At 42.4% G+C, this 21,105-nt stretch overlaps 1 protein-coding gene across 1 annotated transcript in view; it reads left to right on the plus strand.

The window, feature by feature from the left end:
- The window catches only part of LOC308335086 (neural cell adhesion molecule 2-like), an 83,078-nt gene that overhangs the window by 42,974 nt on the left and 18,999 nt on the right, over positions 1 to 21,105 (plus strand). Inside the window, exons 8-12 of the mRNA XM_080792050.1 lie at positions 4,983 to 5,133; positions 7,057 to 7,244; positions 7,901 to 7,997; positions 10,494 to 10,670; positions 19,571 to 19,690. Of these exons, the coding sequence (XP_080648176.1) occupies positions 4,983 to 5,133; positions 7,057 to 7,244; positions 7,901 to 7,997; positions 10,494 to 10,670; positions 19,571 to 19,690 (733 nt within the window). The remainder of the gene's footprint in view (positions 1 to 4,982; positions 5,134 to 7,056; positions 7,245 to 7,900; positions 7,998 to 10,493; positions 10,671 to 19,570; positions 19,691 to 21,105) is intronic.

Here is a 21,105-nt window from a genome sequence, read left to right on the forward strand (position 1 = left end):
CAGACAGACAGACAGACAGACCAGCAGACATGGAAACAGGGAAACACTGACTGAGACAGACATGCAAGAGTAACTTAAGCGTCCACAAACAGGGAAGCAGACAGACAGACAGACAGACCAGCAGACACAGAAACAGGGAAACACTGACTGAGACAGACATGCAAAAGTAACTTAAGCGTCAACAAACGGGGAAGCAGACAGACAGACAGACAGACAGACATGTCATCGATAGCCTGGCATGGCCAGACTATAATATCACTGCGAGTGCATTTATTTTGTGGCAGATTTGTCTGGTTTCCAGGCTATGTCATCGAAGCTATAGGGCAAGTGCTACGGGCTAAGATGGTGAGTCTTCAGACTATACCGCAGACGATTAGGAGTGCAGAGTCTGCAGTTCTAATTGCAACAGGGAGTTCATTCCATAGTTTGGGAGCCAGATGGAAGAAGAGTGTGGGGCGTGTGGAGCGTAACGTTGTCCCGGATGTTTTAGTGAAGGTTCTGCCAGCTCCCCCGTGTTAGCTGATCTGAGAGAGATCGGGAGGGGTTGTAGCGTTGCACTTGGGGAGCCAGCAGACTGTCAGCCAACGAGACAAGCTACAGTGGGTTGTTGGTGTTGGCATGAACTACTGACGAGGCTTCTGACAAGGCACACGCCACACCTGTTAACCCATTTTGGGCGGGAACCCCTTTTGGTGTTAGCATTATTTTATGCTTTAGCTATTGAAAAATAGCAGATCTACAAGCTCATAGCGCGCCGCTATTTTTGAAAAATCGTGAAAAATCTTTGAATATATATTCTTTGAGTTTCTTTTTTTTTTTACTCAAATCTTTGCTTCTGGAGGGTACCTGGAACAACATATTTTCAGATGGGGGTCGGTCGGCCAATTACATATCATTGTTTGGGGTCAGAATAAAATACATTTTAAAAAGACATTTTTTTTTTAATTTCGACGTCAGGCCTAAAGGGGTTAAAGAACAATGTAAAGCTTATTTGCAATGAACTGTTGCGTCGTGTGGATGGACCTGATGACGCATGCGATTTAAGTGGTCATGACACCGGGGTGCCGGGGTGTGCCTGTCAAAATATTTCACTTAGAAATGTATTTCAAGATAAATCTACAGAAGAATGTATAACGCATATCCTCCGTTTCTTGGTGCTGCTGAGCCAAACTGTAAGAACAGAATCTTGTAAACAAAGCAGGGGTCTCGCAATTCACTTATTGGATGCGCCAAGTTTGTATTTGTGACATACTGTATGCTGTTTGTCGCAAATACATACTTGGAGCATTCAAAAGGTGAGCTGTGAGGTAGAAATGTAAACAAAGAAAACTGAGTCATGCTCTGGGCTTGCCTGGTCATGTTCCAAAAGTTTTAATTTGCTGCCAACTCGTATCATAATGTTGCGGGGTGGGTGCAGGTTACGAAACTGGTGCTTGTCTTTGAAATCTATTTTTCTTTTCTTTCTATTTACTTCTGCCTGCTGCTCCTGTGTTCAAGTTCAAACAATTAACATGAGCCAAAACATAAAGATGAATAAACTAAAGGCAAATAAAGGATACCATAGGCTACTGTAAGTAAATAACGATTTTCAAAAAATATAAAGTCCTACATTATTCACAATTGTTCATACATTAATATTTCAGAAGAATATTTCAGAAGAATTTCATGAATAAAATATAAGACAAATTCCATTTATCTTTTAACCCATTCTGACCGGGAACCCATTTCGGTGTTAGCATCATGTTATGCTTTAGCTATTGAAAAATAGCAGATCTACAAGGTTCATAAAATGCATTTCTGTTGAAGAGTATAGAAGAATATATATATATATATATATATATATATTTTTTTTTAATATTATTTATTTTGAGGGTTTTCTTTACATAGACACAAGGACACCAACGCAGACTTACATACAAGACAGTTACTTACATAAAAACAACAATGAATAAGCAAGGAAAAAAAATAGAACTAAATAATTAAAATAAAATGAAAAATAGCTAATAAATAATAGTTTCCAAGTGGTACATGGGTTGTATAATGTATGTGTGCACGTTAAGGTGGGTTCCGTCCTAAACAGAGTCAAATGCGCTCTTCAATATGATTTAAAAAGGGGGTCCATACCTCCACAAATACATCTGCCTTATTTTGTGTTTCATACTTGAGTCTCTCCAGTGGTAGTATTGACATTATTTGGGCCATCCACATATGTTCTGAGGGTATTTCATCTGTCTTCCAAAAAATTAAGATACATTTCTTTGCTAAGAATCTAAATAGATCAAATAATTTCCTATGAGCAGAGCTCAACTTTACATTTGGGTATATTTTCATTCGCTCATGGAGGCTGCTTTGTCCAACTGGGATTTTAGATATTGGTCCAAAAAATGTCTAGTGCGTAGAAGGTTTTGTGGAGATTGCAAGAGGAGTTTGAATGTAGCTGTTTTTCCATCTAATTCAAAATGGCAGAAGATCTAATAGTTTGGGGTCATACAGTAGGTCAAAGTGGCAAAGTTGTCCTTCGTGAGGATGAAGTTTCATGGCTATATACTGTAGGTCCAACGGTTCAAAAGCTATGCTGGTTCAAAAGTTTCAATTGAAACTCTAGCGCCACCCTTTGACCAATGGCTGTGAGTTTCATTTATCTGTAGTTTTTCATGACCCTCTGCCTCTACCATACTGCCAAGTTTTGTAGAATAATAAAACAGCGTGCCTATACACATTGCGTACTTGGACTCCTAATGAGAAAAAAATAACAAATAAACAAAGGGTGCCTATATGTGCTCGGCCCCTTTAAAAATAAGAAATCTACAATAGGGTACTTACGCAATTGCTTGGCCACCTACTCCTGTACATAATAATAACAATTTGGCATTACACTTTGGGCCCGGCCCCAATGTTTTTAAATCTGTCAAGGTCGGAGCATAATCCCCATGTCCATCGACATGGAAGGACGCTTAACCCATTCTGAACGGGAACCCGTTTTGGTGTTAGCATCATGTTATGCTTTAGCTATTGAAAAATAGCAGATCTACAAGCTCATAGCGCGCCACCGAGTGGCGCGCTATGAGCTTGTAGGTCTGCTATTTTTGAAAAATCGAAGAACGACTGTGACATTTTTAGAATCTGATCTCAGGTCAGAATGGGTTCATCAGACCAGTGTGTGTCCAGTGGAAACCTCGTATGAATCTGATCTCAGGTCAGAATGGGTTAAGGGCTTTTGTCTGTCCTCCGGCATCCATTATTATATTATTGTTGTTATTATCCATTATGCACTTGGCAAACTGCAAAAAGGGAAAAGTTAGTCTTGTGAATCACAAAGTGAATGAACTGCAGCCGCATTCTCGGGGGAAAAGTAATTATAGAGGGCTTCTGCCTTTGGTGTCTTATGAGTCAACAGCCAAAATATATTTCCATCCCCGCTCCACTGGCAGTGAAGCTGATGGCTTTAAAAACAAAAAAAAACCCCAAACAAATAAATTAATTAATAGAGCTTCCAAGATGGCTGCCATTCTTTGCTTTGAAAAAAAGGTCACCGGCAAAGTGATGAATGAGTGTGTGTGTTGGCTCGAAACAGCGCGGTTGATGAATCGCGGCAGAAAATGAGACTAAGTGCTTCTCTTCCCCGCGGCAAATGCAATTATGGAAATGCGGCGCGGCGAAGCAACACACCTAAACATATGCAAAGACAAACACGTAAGGGCTGCGCGCCGCGTCATGATGGATGACCGCAGTCAGCCATGTTTAAGGCAGGTTGTTACTTTCTCAATTTGCACTCCAGTCTACAGCGCTGCAGACTCCTGGAACGAACTTTGGAGTTAAATTAGGGTGGGGAGGAGTAGCCTACTGTATTCCGTGTTGCCATGTCTGAGACTTTGAGCTTGTTTTTTTCTTTAGAAAGGCGCTTAAATATTGGTAGTTTTGCATATATTTAAAGCAAATATGAATCGATTAGCCTATATAGGCTACTGTAAAAGGAATAATTAACAGTTGTTACCACTGTTCTAGCACTAATTTAATGTTTTAATCACATGGTTAAGGTTTTAAAATAGGGTTGTCCCAATCCAATTATGATCAAAAACAAAGTGGAGAAGCCATATAATGTATAGGCTAAATTGCCAACAGAACTCGAGATGTGGTTAGAGCTACTGCTTTTCTTTTTTTTTTTTTTTTTTACTTCCCAGGACCGTAATTATGGCATTGTCTTACTTGTATTTGTTGTTAATCAAAACAAAAACAGGAAAAGATCACTACAAAGTAATTAATACAAATCAATTGGCAAGACACCTTTCCGTGCATTGGTTAAATAATTTCTCTGGGCAGTGAGAAATAAATTGTTGACTTGAAGCATCATGCGCACCATGAGGAAGAATCCAGCATTTCCTCATTTCAGACCATTGATTAGAGGAGTGATTACTCTATTCCCCTTATAATTGACCCGTTAGCCCAAATTGATGCCATCTGTCTTCATGGAGAAGTAATAACCTTGGGACAAAATCCACAGCGCATGACGCCGATGGCTGACTCACGTTGCAGGCCACAGACGTCAACAGTGGTGGGAAGTAACTAAGTAAATTTACTCAAGAACAATGTTGAGGTATTGTGTTTGCGACGTGTCGCATTGTGAGCTTGTAGAACTGCTATTTTCAAAATAATTGTATACATTTGAAAACTTGAAACTGTTCCGTTGAAGCAGTCCAAGGCCCCGAGATATTTGAAAACCTCGACTGCCTTGAATACACAGTACGTGCCAATGGTTTTGTCCTCTGTGTTAACTGTCAGTATAATTGTGCTTCGTGGCCGAACATCCTGCACGCATCCTGATTTCTACTGCCAATGTCATGTTAAGCAATGTCAGTCACCATGTCCTTAAACTACCTGTATACATAAGTCACTATACAAGTGACAACAGTATTCAATCTATTGTGTGTGTGTGTGTGTGTGTGTGTGTGTGTGTGTGTGTGTGTGTGTGTGCGTGCGCTTAGAGCCAAGATGGTCGCTTTGAGGTCCGTGGACGCCACGGCAAGTCAACGCTGACCATCAGCGACGTGCGTCTGTCTGACCTGGGCCACTACAGCTGTGAGGCCTTCAGCAGGATCGGAGGCCATCAGAAGAGCATGTTCCTGGACATCGAGTGTGAGTACATCAGTGGTGGAAAAAATGGAGTACATTTTAACTCAGACATACAATTGACGGGAGTGTGACGGGAAATTTCTATTTAGTTTTAGTCGTAGTCTGTTGAATAAAATGTAATTTACCTTGAGTCATCGGAAAAGTTTTAGTTTTAGTCTAGTTTTTGGTTGACTAAATCTACAGTTGATTTAGTCGACTAAAATGTATTTGATGGCGTGGCAAAGAGAGCAACCAAACATAAAAATGACTTAATTGTCTTTTAGTTCTAACAGTAACATTTTTCTCTACCTTTTATTTGGTGCCAATATATTTAGTCTCAGTTTTAGTCATCGGTTCTTATTTAGTTTTCGTCAGTGAAAATCGACCGATAATCACCGATAATCACTCGAATGAAATCGAGCCAGGAGGCTCGCCTGGAGTGGACTGGCCAAGTAACCTGCTGGTGATTATCTTTATTTATTTATACGTTTATTTAACAGGGACAATACAAAAAACAATGTATCAAGTTGTAAAAATATGAAACCGTTGCAATGTATATGGGTTTGTAGCCAAGGCTAATTTGCAACCCCAGTCCCTGGTTATAGGCCTTTCTTTAGTTCTATACCTCCACCTAAAACAATCCTTTACAACATACCTATACTAAAACAATCCTTTACATACAAATACTAATACATCCAATACATAATCCAAGTACAATAACAGTTTTAAAATGTGCCTATAACACATTAGTGTTCGCACCTCTGAAGAGTTTGACTTCATCATTAAACATTGTGAGATCAGTTTGTCGTTTTATTTCAGTTGGTAGGGCATTCCACAGGTGTATCCCTTGTACTGAGTAATGGCAATCGGTTGACAACATTCGAAGCGGGTGGAAAAAAGGGTAGTCGACAAACATTTCTCGTCATAGTTTTAAAGTCGGCGAAATGAACAAGCTGGGGCCACGCCAGACGTTTTCCTCCCGAGGTAATGAAGTAATCTACTAAAGCCACTGCTGACTGTGTGAGGGGCTGCGTGGGAAGAGACTGCACATCCTGGTCTGTGACAGAGGGCTTGCCATCAATCTCTCTAATAGAATCCTGGGAGCCGGCTGCATTAAACAACAGTAATGCCACTCTGTCTGAGCCGGGCCGGCCCAACGGGCCACAGAGAACCCACGCTACTACCTTCACTCACCTCATCCATTACTCGCCCGTCCTTTTCCTGCTTGTGGAGCCAAATTAGCTTCTGTGTTGTTGACCATCCTTATTTATTTAATTCTGGTTGGAGATACAGTAATAGTATGGGTGAATTTTGCCCCAGTGTGAAGCATATCTTCAATTAGAAGTGAGAAACACGAGATGAATTAATGAGACATTATTCTTTTAGAGGAATTTGCTTGTTTTTCTTTATTTTATCACAGTTTTATTATTCTCTTTGATAATCTCAAAAAGCTCTACCTTTGAGCATTTATTGGCTACCACCATGAATTTCATCAGTGGGACACACATATGTTAGGCTACTCTTTGATAATACAAATAGGATCTTGTGTTCACACACAAATAAATATACGGTAATAATTCATGCTCCATCATACGACAGTGTGGCATGCCAAAAGTAGCAGGTCAATAATCTCACCACGCCGCAAGCTCATATTGATTGAAAACTTTATTTTAGACACAATGGGTCCATATACAAACAACAAGGACAAACATGACAGTAAATACACACAGAGATAGCCTATGTAACAGGCTACTTTCACTCCAGGCAGTCCTTGTCAATCAAAAACATAAAAACATTGCCTCCAGTGTTTCCAGAAACATGAGCAAAAGACTGTATCTATTATACATACTGTAGATAGGCAATGATTTGAGTACCATACGGGTCTATGACAGAATATCAATCAGGCTTTATCTCTCTCTCTCTCTCTGCCTCTCTGCCTGTGTCCAGACATGCCCAAGTTCCTGAGCAACCACACCATCCATTACTCGTGGGAAGGGAACCCGGTGAACGTCAGCTGCGAGGTCATGTCCAACCCGCCGGCCACCATGCTGTGGAGGAGGGAGCGCTTCACCATCTCCGCCGAGGGCACGGCCAACATGCGCGTGCACAACGCCGCGGGCAGGTCCCTGCTGGAGGTCAGTGATATCGGTGTTCAAGTACACATACCTAATAAATGTACAGTACTTAAGTAAATGTACTTACTACAAGTAAATGTAGTTACTTTACACCACTGGTAGGAGATACCGGTCATGCTAGGGATGGGTGTTGATTTTGACATTAACTACATTTAGTTTTGTAGTCATACGTTAGTCATCTGAAATGTTTTTTGTCTAGTTTTAGTTGACTAAATGTCATGAGATTTTAGTCGACTAAATCTACAGTTGATGTAGTCGACTAAAATGTATTTTGACCTGCCGTGGTGGCACTGAAAGGCCTGATTTATATTCAGCTGTGTGCCGTTAACCCATTCTGACCTGAGATCAGATTCATACGAGGTTTCCACTGGACACACACTGGTCTGATTAATTAATCTGACCTGAGATCAGATTCTAAAAATGTCAGTCGCTCTTCGATTTTTCAAAAATAGCAGACCTACAAGCTCGTAGCGCGCCACTCGGTGGCGCGCTATGAGCTTGTAGATCTGCTATTTTTCAATAGCTAAAGCATAACATGATGCTAACACCAAAACGGGTTCCCGTTCAGAATGGGTTAATAGCAGATGTACAAGCTCACAGTGTCGCAGAACATGCGTCAAACAGACGGGTCATTAGGCTTGTTATTTTGTTCTAAGGTGACGCCGATGTCGGACAGAGATTTTGGACGCTACAACTGCACCGCCCGAAACAACATTGGCATGCGCTACCAGGAGTTCATCCTGGCACAAGCAGGTAAAGTGGTGGGTGGTCACCTCAAGTATTCTAATATTACTCGACGACTACACTGGTTGAAAAAGTACTCAAATGTTGTTGCTTTTTACATGAGTAAAAAGTCAAATCAATACTGAAATGCAGAACTACTCCGTAAGTAAAAGTCTGGAATTCAAAATGCACTTTTTGCAACCATGGTTCATGTTTTAGGTTGTTATTAGAGAGAAAGAGATTTCTTTACAATAGTCCTACTAGACCCCAGGAAGACCCCAGGGAATTACATCTGGCCACAAAAGATCACAGGATCGTACTGAATTTGAAGAGTATAGGGGGATGCCATATTGCGTGTCTTAGGCTCAATATGTCAGTTTTTCGTATCGGAAGTATCTGTGTCAATGTTTAAAGAACATTTTTTTAACTCAAATCTTTGCTTCTGGGGAGTCCCTGGAACTATATAATTTGAGATGGGCGTCCGCAGCAAAATACATTTTATTTTGGAGGTTAGACTTGGTTTTGAGCACCACTGAGCAACATCGTTTTTTTTAACTGGAATGCACGAGGCAGATGCAAAGATCACAGCATATTTGTCACTTTTTCGCTTTGTATATCTGTTGCTGACGTGTCATTGCAGCTACTGTAGCTTTGTAGCTTTGTATCTGGAACTTGAACCCAGCTCAGCTTCAATTTGTAGCAAATGTGTAGCTTTTGCAGCAGCTACAAACGTCGGGTGCATCTTTGTATCGTCATGTCACTGGCTTCCATTGACAATGAATGCTAGACGGTGGGTACTATAATAGGGATGCATGTTGTATGGCTCAACATGTCAGTTTGTCACACCCTTCCCATTCAGTAGATCCTGTGATCTTTTGTGGCCAGATGTAATTTCCTGGGTTCTAGTAGGACTATAGTAAATAATAAAAATAATAAATTGCTGCAAAATTGTGTAAAAAATGTTCGAATGCCCCCGCCCCCCCTGTAATAAAAATAGCAAAAAAAAAAAAGGCTAAAACAAAAGAACACTCAACTTTCTCTAATAACAACCTAAACCATGAACCTTGGTTGAAAAAAGAAAACTAAAGTTGTACTTTAGATAATAACATTGCAGACTCCGTGACTGCATGCATACCAGCCCATTTCAGTAAACCCCACTGAGTGCTGTCCTCTAACCCTGGAGCTCTCCACTATCTCTAATAGCCTCATTTTGCAATTCACGCGGTGATAAAGTCCCCCTATAGTCCTTCAGCCGGGGCCTAATCTCAAATAGTACCGTCTGAACGGTCTGATTTACCATTATGGCCCCCCACACTATTTACTGAAGTACGTTCTAATTTACAGTACGTATAACACGGCTTGAATACACGGCAGCGCATATACGGTTTCCATTTTATTTTAGTGGAGATTGAATTGCCACGGCTGAGCAAGGCTAGTATCGAGTAAAAAGGCTGACCTATAATATGTAATGTTTAGGAAGCTTGGACGCACACACGTGTCGCGCATGCAACGCAACACAACATTTTGCCGCCAGTCAGGCAGAAAACCTTTGGATGAACTGTAGGCCTACATGGTTTCCATTCAGTGTTAGGGCCCGATTCATATACTCCTATTTTACCGCTGTTTCGGCGCTGTAGTGCCGAAATGATTTCGGCTCGTCAGATGACGTCACATTGTAGGCTCTACAGAGCCGAACTGACTTTTATTCGGTTCGGCGTATGAATCGGCCCTAAATTTGACAAAGATAAGTTGCATACGATTCAGCTTGAACCCATTTTGACCTGAGATCAGATTCTATAAAATGTCTTTTACATCCTGACAGTTCTCTGAAAAAGCTATGTTTCTGTCAGTCGTTCTTCGATTTTTCAAAAATAGCAGACCTACAAGCTCATAGCGCGCCTCCGAGTGGCGCGCTACGAGCTTGTAGATCTGCTATTTTACATAATACTAACACCAAAAGAGGTTATAGTACAGTACTAGAGTAATAATAATAATAATATTTCTCGCACATATTTCTCGCTTATATTTCTCGCACATATTTCTCGCACATATATCTCGCACATATTTCCCGCACATATTTCTCGCTTATATTTCTCGCACATATCTTTTTCGGATTCACCGTTTTGCCTGTTTACATGGAGAAGGGATAAAACGGCATTCTCAAAGATTTCCACTCTGTAAGGTGGTTTCACTTTGTTGCGTTTTCACCTCCTGAAAACACTGTTCTCGTCTAAAGGGACACCAGCAAATGATACTTTATTTTGCCGTTTTCTATGAACACCATTCTCGTGTAAAGACCACCTAAGTGCCTGCCCAAAACCCTAACCCCTAACCACAACCTTCAAGCTACGTTTTACTACTTTTTTCACTTAAACAAAAGTTCAATTTGATATAATGGACTGGCAAAGGTTTCACAACACCCACTACCATGAATTTCACCCCTAAATCTGTTGAAAGTGGATAGGGATTATCTTTCCCTCTGCCGGACGGGGGCTAATAAGCTGTTGAAACGCCTGTGTTTTCCAGACGTGCCGTCCAACCCGTATGGCGTGCGTCTGTCGGCCGTCTCCCAGCGCCTGGCCACCGTCACCTTCATGAAGCCAGACTCGCACGGCGGCGTGCCCATCGGTCACTACCTGGTCCAGTGCAGGGAGGGGGGAGGAGCCCACGACTGGAGGGACGTGCAGTCACACGGCGTTCAGAGTGAGTGACACGCACGCACGCACGCACGCACGCACGCACGCCATCTTTATCAACATGGGTGAAGCTACCAGTATAGGACGCCTTGAGGGCGAGAAGCGACCTCGCCCTAAAGGGCGAAGTCACGTGCACGCATCCGCCCATGGGTGACGGCAAACTGCTGGGCGAACGCTGGCGCTTTGGCATGGGGGATCAGATCAACATATGGAATGAATTCTGTACTGGCCATATGGAGGATCAACATTTTATGGAATGTCACAACAGGTCAGCTCCATACATGGAGGTCTAAGGGTTTGAGGTCAGATGTAGAGTTGCTGGCTGGCTCTAGGTGATGAACGAACCAACAAACCAACGGGAAATGATATGGCCATATTGTGACATTACCATATATGAAGGCCCCTGACGATGTCGCCTACGTCGCGACTACATATATGCCCATATATGGAGATCCCTGGTGATGTGGCATGACCATATATGGAGGCGTGGGTGACTAGATGTGATGTCACGATGCGTGACCATTTATGGAGGCGTGGGGTGACGAACGGACGGACGGGGGGGAATGCAGGTTTTCAGAGTAAATGCGACCTGTGGTCGCAATAACAATCTGCTATCAGTTGAATCACACATTAGTAGCAGTGAGAAAAGCAACTAAAGCTTCTTTACAAGCTCCCTGAGAGACATTTCGCAGGTGAGTGAAGTGGACGACTGGACGTGTCTCCGCCGGTGGCGGCCGGCCGGGCTCTCGCCCTCTCTTCGCTTATCGTGCTGTCAATACGTCGGCGGGGGTGTTTGTTGGCACGGAACACAACCGCCAGGTTAAGCTCAGCCACGTCAGGTTATGAAGTTCTGACCTATTGCTGCCCTCCCCGCGTCTAAGCCGCGGCCCCCTCTCTCGTATCGGTGGAGCGTGAGAGGAGAGGTTAATGGCTCTCATCTCTCGTGTCATCCTCTCTCTCTCTCTCTCTCTCTCTCTCTCTCTCTCTTTCCGCTAGCCTTTTCACCCTGCCGCACCGCCGGTGGCGTAAAGGTACATTTACTGATGCACTGTACTTAAGTACAATTACTTTACTTGAGTATATTTCCTATTTCCAATAGCCTATACTTTTACTTATACTCCACTACATCTCAGAGGCAAATACCGTATTGTACTTTCACTACCCCACTAGCCTACAATTATTTACTAGTTATTTTGTCTATGCTGATTAGTATTAATACAAAACACACTAACCACTATATATATTTTGGCTATTTGAAAATAGCAGATATACAAGCTCACAATAAGCCTGTAGATCGGCTATTTTAAATATATTATTTTATACATTTTGAACTGGTGGAATGGGACATTCTGTGCAATGAGTACTTTTACTTTTGGTACTGTTGATATTTTGATGCAGATAGCCTACTTCTACACTTTTAACAAATTTTTAATTCCGGACTATTACTTGCCATACAGAGTATTTCTGCATGGCAGTATTGATATTTTTACTTAAGTAAAACCTGTGAGTACTTTTTCCACCCTGCCGCACCCCCCTCTCTCTCTCTCACTCTCTCGCTCTCTCGCACACACGTACGCACGCACGCATGCACACATGCACGCACGCGCGCACACACACACACACACACACACACACACACACACACACACACACACACACACACACGCTCGCACAGCTTGTGCTGTGTTATAACATCACTACTCTTACCGCCTGATGAGAGATCGTCCCTAGAATACATTGGAAGCTGAACGAGCACGCCCGTCCTCCTCCTCCTCCTCGTGATGGCAAATTGATTTCTGGGGGCCTCCTCAGTGCACGTAGGGCGGAGACGGCGGTGCACGCAGCAAGCGCACGTGTGCGGCTGTGAAGGATTCCTCTGAAGGAGTGGAAGTCGGGAAGACGGAAGGCCGGGAAAAAACCGACAAACCAAACCATCTGGTCTTATCACCGATATCCATCATTCTGGAGACCGTGAGAAGCAATGAGCGACGCGGCGGAATGAATGCTAAGCAGCGGGATGGGATAGAGCCAAGGCGGAAAGTGTAAAAAAAAAACTAAAAAAAATAAAATCCGTGGAATTGAGGAAAGCGAGAAAAAAAGAGAAGGATTTTAACCCATTAAGCTTGTAAAGCAGCTTTGGTTGCTAATACTTTGTTCCAGAGACACCCCCCCCCCCCCCCGCCACCCAAGAAAAGATTTGCGTTTATTTATAGAAGCTATTATATTCAAAGATTTGCACAGAAATTCCCACGATTGTTTTCAAAAGTAGCAGATCTGCAAGCTGTGAAGCTTTTACAGTATACAGTATCTGCTATATCCCCATGGCAGCGGTTCTTTGCTGGATTAACCCATTCTGACCTGAGATCAGATTCATACGAGGTTTCCACTGGACACACACTGGTCTGATTAACCCATTCTGACCTGAGATCAGATCCAAAAAAATGTCAGTCGTTCTTTGATTTTTCAAAAAATAGCAGACCTACAAGCTCGTAGCGCGCCACTCGGTGGCGCGCTATGAGCTTGTAGATCTGCTATTTTTCAATAGCTAAAGCATAACATGATGCCAACACCAAAATGGGTTCCCGTTCAGAATGGGTTAAAAAGAGGTTGCCAAGACAACACAGCCTTTTGTTTGATGTTGTTATCAAAATATGACACATGCGAGGCAAGGGGTCAACATTTGGAGAGCATGCACACTCTCAAAAATGTTTGTTCTGGTTGGAGTAAATCCTCCCAGATGAATAGCATGCCCGAATAACCCCTGCATGCACTTTTATCTGCATGCTTTATTAGTGGTTATTCAGTCACTTTATATAGGCACCTCCATCGGGATATCCATGATATCACATTTATTATATGATAATGGTAACCACTTGGCTGAAACATTGAGAAAAGTGGAGTTCATGCATCTTCGGGTTAGTGTCCATGGTCTGAGTGAGATGTCTCCCAATATTGGAATTATGTAACAGTCCCTACAGTCTCTACACAACCCTGTTGTAGAGGGAACTCAATTTCACCTATATGTCTCTTCTTTTGGAACTACAGGCACGTTCCAAAATAATCATGATGCCATGATGCTACAATGAAACCAAACTGACACAAATAAGCAGAACACAGGTTATGATTTAATTCACTGACGCCACAGGGCCACCCTGAATAGAAGTATTAATTTGCAGAGTAAACTAGATGAATGAGAGAGGTGCACTCAAAAACGTACTAAAAATGCCTCCCATAATTATATCCCAGACAAGAAAACAACTCTGCCTAGTGGAAATTGTTCAATTTGTACACAAAGCTTAGAGCTACCAAATGGAAAGCCACCTCTTTGCCATTACCTCGTTTAATTTAGGCAGACAGACAAAACAGTTGACATTCACTCTAATTCATTTGCTGACTCTAAATTCAAAATGTAATTACTGTAGCCTTTTGTCTTTTTTTGTTGACAAAATGTGTGGCATTTCACGTTTGAGAAGCATTTTTCAAACTGGAATGTTTATTAATAATAATAATAATAATAATATCTCCGATGTATAAAGCTTTTCTAAGTACCCATTGAGTTGCCTGAAAATGGACTATTGACCGAAACGTTCCTTAAACAATTGTCCTTATTGTGCAAGTGTAGACAGTGCCCAGGGCTCGTACTAGCGTTCTAGTATACCAGTCCAGGAGCGCTGGTCTAGGAGCTCTCCCTCCTCGCCAAATACGTTTTTTTTATTTTTATTTTTATTTTTTTAATACTGTTTTTATTAGGCATTTTTGTACGACAATTTCAGATTTAGACAATAATAAGTAATTCAGTTAAATAAAAAATAAAAAAATAACAGGCAATGTAAATGTTCCACATACAGTATAATAAAAAAGACATAAGTGTGATAAACATGAAAAAACAAAAAACAGACAAACAAAACAGACAACAGGACAGACACTCTTGCTCTCAAACTTCCAACATTCACGTTGTGAATTAAGTAAGTTAGACATTCTTTTTTTAAATAATAAGAAATTAAATAAAGAAAAAAAAAACACTCAGTTCCTTTTCTTTCAGTTCCTTTTCTTTCTTTCCAATTTTCTATTGTGCTATCTATTGTGTAGGAGGGGTTAGCGTGCACCTATTAAAATATTCAATAAAGGGTTGCCATGTCTGGTAGAACCTATCTTCACTCCCTCTCAATTCAAACTTAATCTTTTCCAATTGTAAGTAATGCATAACATCTTTCATCAGTGAAGTGTGAGTTGGAACCTGTGCTTGTTTCCAATTCAACAGTATCAGTCTGCGAGCCAGTAGAGTCACATATTTTACCATGTTATATTGGAAAGTAGACAGTTTGACCCCGGGCCCTGTGACTCCCATAATTGCTATCAGTGGATCCGGGTCAAAAGGTCTTTCACCAAATACGTTTTTAACGTGTTATTTAGCGTTCTATTTATTGATAAACCTATAATGTTGGCTTTTACCGCATATTAAACTCTCGGTCGATCGGCAGCTCCGTGTTCGACTGGCCTTCCCTGCAGCCACAATGCATTGAAAAACACAAAGGTGGAGTATTCCATTTCAAATCGCGCTGGATGAATAAAGCAACTGTTTTAGTGGCTTAATAGCAACTCCCCGTGACCGCACGTCTAACATATGAATGCTTCTTATGTAGTTGATAGTCTGAGCCACCTCCGCCATTACTGTTTTCGTCTGTCCGAGAGGCAGGCGTCTTCTATGACGTAATAGAATAGGACTCTAGATGGCGCTGGCGATGCATGAGTTAACAAAAATGGCCTAAGTCAGAGTTTTACGGTTTATGAGAATGACAATGAGGACAGGAGTGTGGGCACATAAACGCTGAGCTATGAAGGCATATTTCTGTTGTTCTGTTGAGTTGTTGAGTTTGTTGAGATGCCATTTGGTCTCACCAAATGGCATCCTTGATGCCTATTCTAACCATTAGGGGCAGTGTGTACACTGCTATTACTGCAGCGCCCGTGCAGTGTTCATTTCCTCAACGAAGAATGTCTGTCTGACTAAATATATAACAAAATAAAAAATGGAGACTTAACATGTTAGGGAGGGACTACCGGAGAGGAGATCCAATAGAACTATAAGAAGTCATTTTATGTTTGGTAGCACTCTGACAATTGCAGATCTACAAGCTCACAACTCACCGCAAACGTTGCGACAAGTTGTGAGCTTGTTTTTAGCATGCAACCAACTGTAAAACCAGGCATTATGACACCATCAAGGTCGCCTATATATATATATATATATAGAGAGAGAGAGAGAGAGAGAGAGAGAGAGAGAGAGAGTGAAGTATAATTCCTATCTAACAACTTCAAGAGAGAAGACTGACGACGGTGCACGCAGATGAAAGTTTCGAAGTCCATTTTATTGTAGAGTGTAGAATAACAACATTCACAGCCATGGAGCATGAAGCTCCATGCATGCACCCAGCCACAGCCAGCCTCACGGCTTGTCTGGGCCTAACACACACACAGATAGACATTAACAGTAAGCTCTTTATACAGGCACATCAAAGACAACAGATGTCAAAGGAAAGGTAGTCTCAGGTTCCCCCACTGTCCCAAACGATTCCCTTATAAGGTAGTGGCAGGAACAACCATTTGTTTGTGGGTCACTAGTTAGTGGCCACTGGCTATTCTAAGATTGCATGCTATAAACGCCTCTGTGTCCTGACATGTTTGCTCAGCTGAGAGACAACTTAGAACAGTTATTTAAGCTATATTAATGTGAATTGTATTCCAATATACATCACATCCTCCCTTTGAGGCAAACATGCCTCATAAAACGGATATGGAACACAATTTACAGTCCTCCCTTTTGCACTGACTGACTAGAACATCAAAAAATATGACACGAAGAAGTCAAACAATTACAGTAGAATGGCATACATTCAAATCACATAACTCGTTACCAGTGTTCTTCATCACATTACAGTATTATCATCGGTGTGCTCATAAGACCCCCTGTGTTACTCTAATCTTAGGCTAAAACGTAAAAAATAAACACTAACAACATTAACTTCATGTCAACTCAGGCATGGCCCCGACCATCATGCGCACCTGACCACATCTCTGTATGTGATTCACCGTCATGGAAACAACATGTAAAGAACTACATTTTAGCTTAAAAACCACAGAAAAATCTCCTTTACACCTCGATAACTCCTCTGTACTGTAATCAACTTCACTCCTAACCTTTACATAACTCAAAACAAAATCATTGCTTCTGTAACGTTTCTCTTCTTTCTCTGTCCCACCTTCTCGAGTGTTCATTCATCGGCCAGCGCACAGGCCAAACGAGGTTGTGATGCAGTACAAATATGCACCGCAATGACGCGTAGGCCGCTCTGTTATGGAGAGTTGCCCATTGTTCGAAAACTTTCGTTCTGAATTCTGATCTGAATTCACTTTCATGATCATCTCCTCCCTTTCAGCCATGACAGTCCAATCATGACTGAACAACCAGAAAGTGATCCAGCGCGTCATCGCAGGAGCCTGTAGGCTTCTGCAAGGCAGAAACTTGTTGCGTGCTGCGTTGCGAGTTTGTAGATCAGCCGCGTTGCCGTTGCCGTCGAACCAAGCAGAGGCGTACGCCGTCGACGCCGAGAAGAGTTGAATGAATAGCGCCACCACCTCCCTTTGATCGTTGACCACCGATGAGCTCCTTGGGCCGGGGTATATGCTACGCTGCGCACCCTCACCCCGCCGTCCAGCCGCCGTGCACCGCTCTGGTCACCGATCGCTTGAGAGCCGCCGTCGTCCATCGTCGCACCTCCCCACCGCGCCGGGCAGGCCGTCGCCATCATGTTGAATCGCTGCAGGTTCGATCAGCGCGCAGCACCACCGCCGTCGTCGTCCTCCAAAAATTGCCGACCGAAAACACTATTAGACTGAAAAATGCCCCTGGTTCATTCGCCTGGCGCAAAAAATGTACCAAAAAGCGACGGGTTTCCGCACCACTGTGAAGTATAATTCCTATCTAACAACTTAAGAGAGTGACTGACGACGATGCACGCAGAATGAAAGTTTCCGAGTCCATTTTATTGTAGAGTGTAGAATAACAACAGAGACCTGGAGCATAGGCCTCCAGGGATGCACCCAACCACCAGCCTCACGGCTTGTGGGTAACTAACACATAGACAGACATTTCACTAAGCTCTTTATACAACTCAAGACAGAGACATCAAAGACAACAGCTGTAAAAGTAGTGGGGGTCCTCAAACCCCCACTGTCACAAATTGTCCCCTTATATGGTAGTGGTTAACAGCCTAGGCTACAGGAAGGACAACCATTTGTTTGTGGGTCACTAGTTAGTTGCCACTGGCTATTCTAAGATTAAACGCCTCTGTGTCCTGACATGTTTGCTCAGCTGAGAGACAACTTAGAACAGTTATTTAAGCTATATTAATGTGAATTGTATTCCAATATACATCAAGAGAGTCAACAAAATAATTCTGTATATATAGTCAACTAATAATCTTATGATATTTAGTCGACTAAAACTAGACTACAACTAAAACTTTTCAAATGACATAAAATATGACTCAAACTGACTCAAACATAAATATTATTCAAAAGACTAAAACCAAATCAAGATTTGCTGTCAAAATCAAACACCGATGCTGGGGGACACGAACCCGACCGGGACCGTCTGATTTCCAGGCGTCTTCTCTATCTCTTCATGATAAGAAAAGAAGGCGTTATCTTGATGTCATTTTGTCTCCTCTTATCTGCTCCTCTCTCCTGTCTGCTGCTCTTATGTAGAGTTTGAAATGGATTTTCATGGGTATCTAACTTCCTGATTGTGAACTATTTCCAAGTGAAGTACAAATGTACGATAGGAAGACAGCTGAGAGCTCAACAGCAATCGGGGGCATGGATTGAACCAGCCTCGTGTAGCCATACTAATATCACTGCAGGATATTTGTCTGGTTCCCCTCTGTGTCTCTTTTTCCAAGGGACGGTTACAAAAAGATTGTAGGTTAGATCCACAACCAACCAGAGCAGCGCAGCTCACTATATATAAGTCACACACATAATAGTGCAGGCACACTTCAGTGTCACGAAGATGACAAATGCCGCTCGTGGCAGACGTGCGTCTCTTCCTGGTTTTTAGACAGCTGGTGGATGTAAAAAGAAGCTTGTGCGCGGCTTCCATTTGCAAGCTTTTCCGGGGAATCTGGCCGCATTGGTGGAGCTTAATTTCCATCCACCAGCTGTGGATGAATGGAAATGCCACCAGTGGCTTTTTGCCGCACCTTGACGCCCAAGTGAGCTTTACACCCACGCTGCGCCCTGGTTGGTTATAGCCTCCACTATACTGCTGGTCCGCTGAGACATGCCCACAATTGAGTGACAATCTACCTGGGGCAATATGCTTTGCACAGGCTGTTTGAAGGCTCGCTACGCAACACGCTTTGAGTGCTACCAGACACCGCTTTGGGTGCGAGCCACCATGACCCACCTGGCTGGAGGTCACTTCAGAACCACAACCTACAGGGTCCTAGGGATTAAAATTTTTTTGTTGTTGATGAATTAGATAATTTGAAAGTTGGACCCTGCAAACAGCATACGGCATCGCCCTCTAGTGTTCAGATAATGAATCTTCTATAGAAGATTGTGTGATGGGTGAATGTCAGGATATTATTGGTTGACAGTGGATTGGTGCTGAGGAAATAATCAAAATTGGATTCTGTTAAAAACATTATTATTATTTAATTTTGTTGGCACACAGCAACAGGGCAATCTCCCCTTCTGCTGTATTCCTCCGTCAACGGCACGAATAAATAAGACGATCAGGTCCAATATCGGGTCTTCCCACTTCCCAGCGATACGGGAGGTATAAACCAGAGATGGCGAGTCTTGCTTGAAACGTCCTGTTTCCTGTTTCCTGTCACCATGCAGCGACGGTGGTGCTCACGGGTCTGGAGCCAAACGTCACGTACGAGGTCCGGGTGGCCGCCGTCAACGGGAAGGGACGAGGAGAGTTCAGCCACACGGAGGCCTTCCAGACGCTACCCATCCGTAAGACCCCAAAACGCACACACGCACTCACACACTCACGCACTCACTCACTCACTCACTCACTCACTCACGCACTCACTCACTCACTCACTCACTCACTCACTCACTCACTCACGCACGCACACCCTGATCAGAGGCCTTCCAGAAGCTACCCATCCGTAAGACCAACCCCCAATGTGACACATTGTGAGCTTGTAGTAGATCTACTATTTTCGAAAGATTTGTATACATTCTGAACTTGTGAAATGGGACATTCTGCAGAATGAGTACTTTACACTCTTGGTACTTTAAGTACATTTTGATACCATAGTAGACTACTCCTATATGCAGGTTTAATGTTTGTCTTGTCTAGACAAACATTAAAAACGCTATTGACAATGGACAGAGATTAATGTTTGTTTTGTCACCAACACAAACATTAAATGTAACAAGTAAGACGCGCAAACGCGGGAAGTGAACGCAGCTCGTACATATTTGGGTTTTGGACGTATAGCTGCTTTGGGGACTCCTTATATGGTTATGGCTGAGTCATGGTGACGTAACAGCGGGACAGACACTTGCATCAATCACAAACAAATCACTCAGCTCCATATATGGGCACAAAAGCGGGACAGACAGACACACACACACAGACATGATCTGCTAGGTTTCATAGTAAGTGCTCACTGCGTTCGCAATCACTGCGTTCGCAATTAACAATGAACAGTTTAATGTTTGTTTTGTCTGTCACTGAGCAAATCGGCATATGATGTCATGTTATATCGCGATGATGTAAGATGGTAAGGGTTGGTAAAGCGCCTGCAAGTGTACAATAAGCCATTACGACAGCATCAAGGCCCGCCAAAATACATTTTAGTCGACTAAATGAACTGCATATTTAGTCGACTAAAATCTTATGACATGTAGTCGACTAAAACTAGACTAACACTAAAACATTCCAGGTGACTACTACATTAAGTTTAATTCCTATGTCTAAACTAAAATAGAAATGTGCTGCCAAAAACAACACTGGTGTGCATACAGATAAAGATACATTATATTAGGGCCTCCGGGGTTAATGGGATTAATACAAATATAAGCATTATAATGGCAAACATATAAACAAACAAAGAAAACCCTAAAAAATATATTTGAATGTGGCCTTATCAATATAAATGTGTTTGGTAGCAAAGAGGGTTTTCATATTTAATTTGTTTTCCTGGAACCGTTGTCATGCAGTAGCTGAACTGACACCACTTGTGTGATACCACACTTTTTTCTCTTTTCTTCCCAGGCTGAAATTAAGCATGGTGCTGGAACAACAGCAATTTAATTAAATCATAAAAATAAAAAATAAAATACTGCTGTCAGCGGTATTATAATTGCAGTATTTGGCACCGCGGCCCACATTTGACAGGGACTTGTTTGTCCTCACT

Source organism: Protomyctophum bolini (genome assembly GCF_963924005.1).
Source record: "Protomyctophum bolini genome assembly, chromosome: 20".
Lineage (NCBI taxonomy): Eukaryota > Metazoa > Chordata > Actinopteri > Myctophiformes > Myctophidae > Protomyctophum > Protomyctophum bolini.